General features: G+C 42.8%; 1 protein-coding gene across 1 annotated transcript in view; it reads left to right on the forward strand.

Annotated features, from left to right (window-relative positions):
- The window catches only part of LOC103605337 (structural maintenance of chromosomes protein 1B-like), a gene marked incomplete at its 3' end in the record, with an annotated part of 77,726 nt that overhangs the window by 69,183 nt on the left and 7,517 nt on the right, over positions 1–1,026 (forward strand). Inside the window, 1 exon segment of the mRNA XM_008589907.1 lies at positions 714–870. Within this exon segment, the coding sequence (XP_008588129.1) occupies positions 714–870 (157 nt within the window).

Below are 1,026 nucleotides of genomic sequence, written 5' to 3' on the forward strand. Positions count from 1 at the left end.
TTAAAAGGGCCCAAGTTACCTAATTTACTCACCCGCATTTTTCAAATATTCTCTTCCCAGTCAATTAAAATGTCACCTTTACCATGTATTAATTAACCCTCTTTGCGAGGTGAAGAAAGTTTTCCTGGAAGGGCAGGCGACACACTTTCTCTTCTCTCCTCCCTTGAGTTTGTTCTATTCACCATTCAGGTTTCAGGCTGTTACCTGCTCTAGCTGGGCTGGATCTCTCTCTGCCCCATAGTCCCTATGCTTGCCCTGTTAGTGGTCTTTTCACCCTGTTGTAAGTGACAGTTTATATTTCTGACTACACTGAGAGCCCTTTAAAGGCAAAGATGACAGTTTCCATCATTGAATCCTCAATGTCTAATACATAGAAGATGGTCAATATTTTTAACAAAAGAGTAAATAAAGGCGATATACAAATTGGTGCTTTTTAGCCAGATTAACAAATAAGAAGGAAAAGTGCACTCCAAGAGAGTAGCATATACAACACTAGAGCCATAAAAGAGCACATCCGACTCAACACAGCCGACTCAGGAAGCTAGAAACACTGTGGTGCGACTGCAGCTCCAGGCTCAGAGAGGGCTTCAGGGAGGGTGGTGCGCCGAGGGAGCTGGTAGGGCCAGATGGTGAAGGGCCCTGCATGTGTGCCTTGCCTTAGCAATCTGGATGTAAAAGGCATGACAATCACTGTTGTTCTTTGCCAATAATAGGCTCTGCAAACTGATAAAGAAGTCGGGGCCCACCTTAGATTCCTACTGCAGCTAATAGCATCCCAGGAAGATGCTCTGTACAAGACAGCAGCCCCAAACCTACGCGCCCAGGAGAACTTAAAGACTGTCACAGACAAGTTGCAAGAATCCACAGATGGTGAAATTGCATTTAGCTGTTAATAAGATCATATTCATGGGTGTTATGATTTCTTTAACACTTGACAACAATCCCACACAGATTCTGCCTTTCTCTTTTTTTATTATATATATTTACCTCTGTTGTCTTAATGTGTGCTTTTAATACTGAATCACT

The sequence above is a fragment of the Galeopterus variegatus genome, unplaced genomic scaffold (genome assembly GCF_000696425.1).
Source record: "Galeopterus variegatus unplaced genomic scaffold, G_variegatus-3.0.2 Scaffold5748, whole genome shotgun sequence".
Classification (NCBI taxonomy): Eukaryota; Metazoa; Chordata; class Mammalia; order Dermoptera; family Cynocephalidae; genus Galeopterus; species Galeopterus variegatus.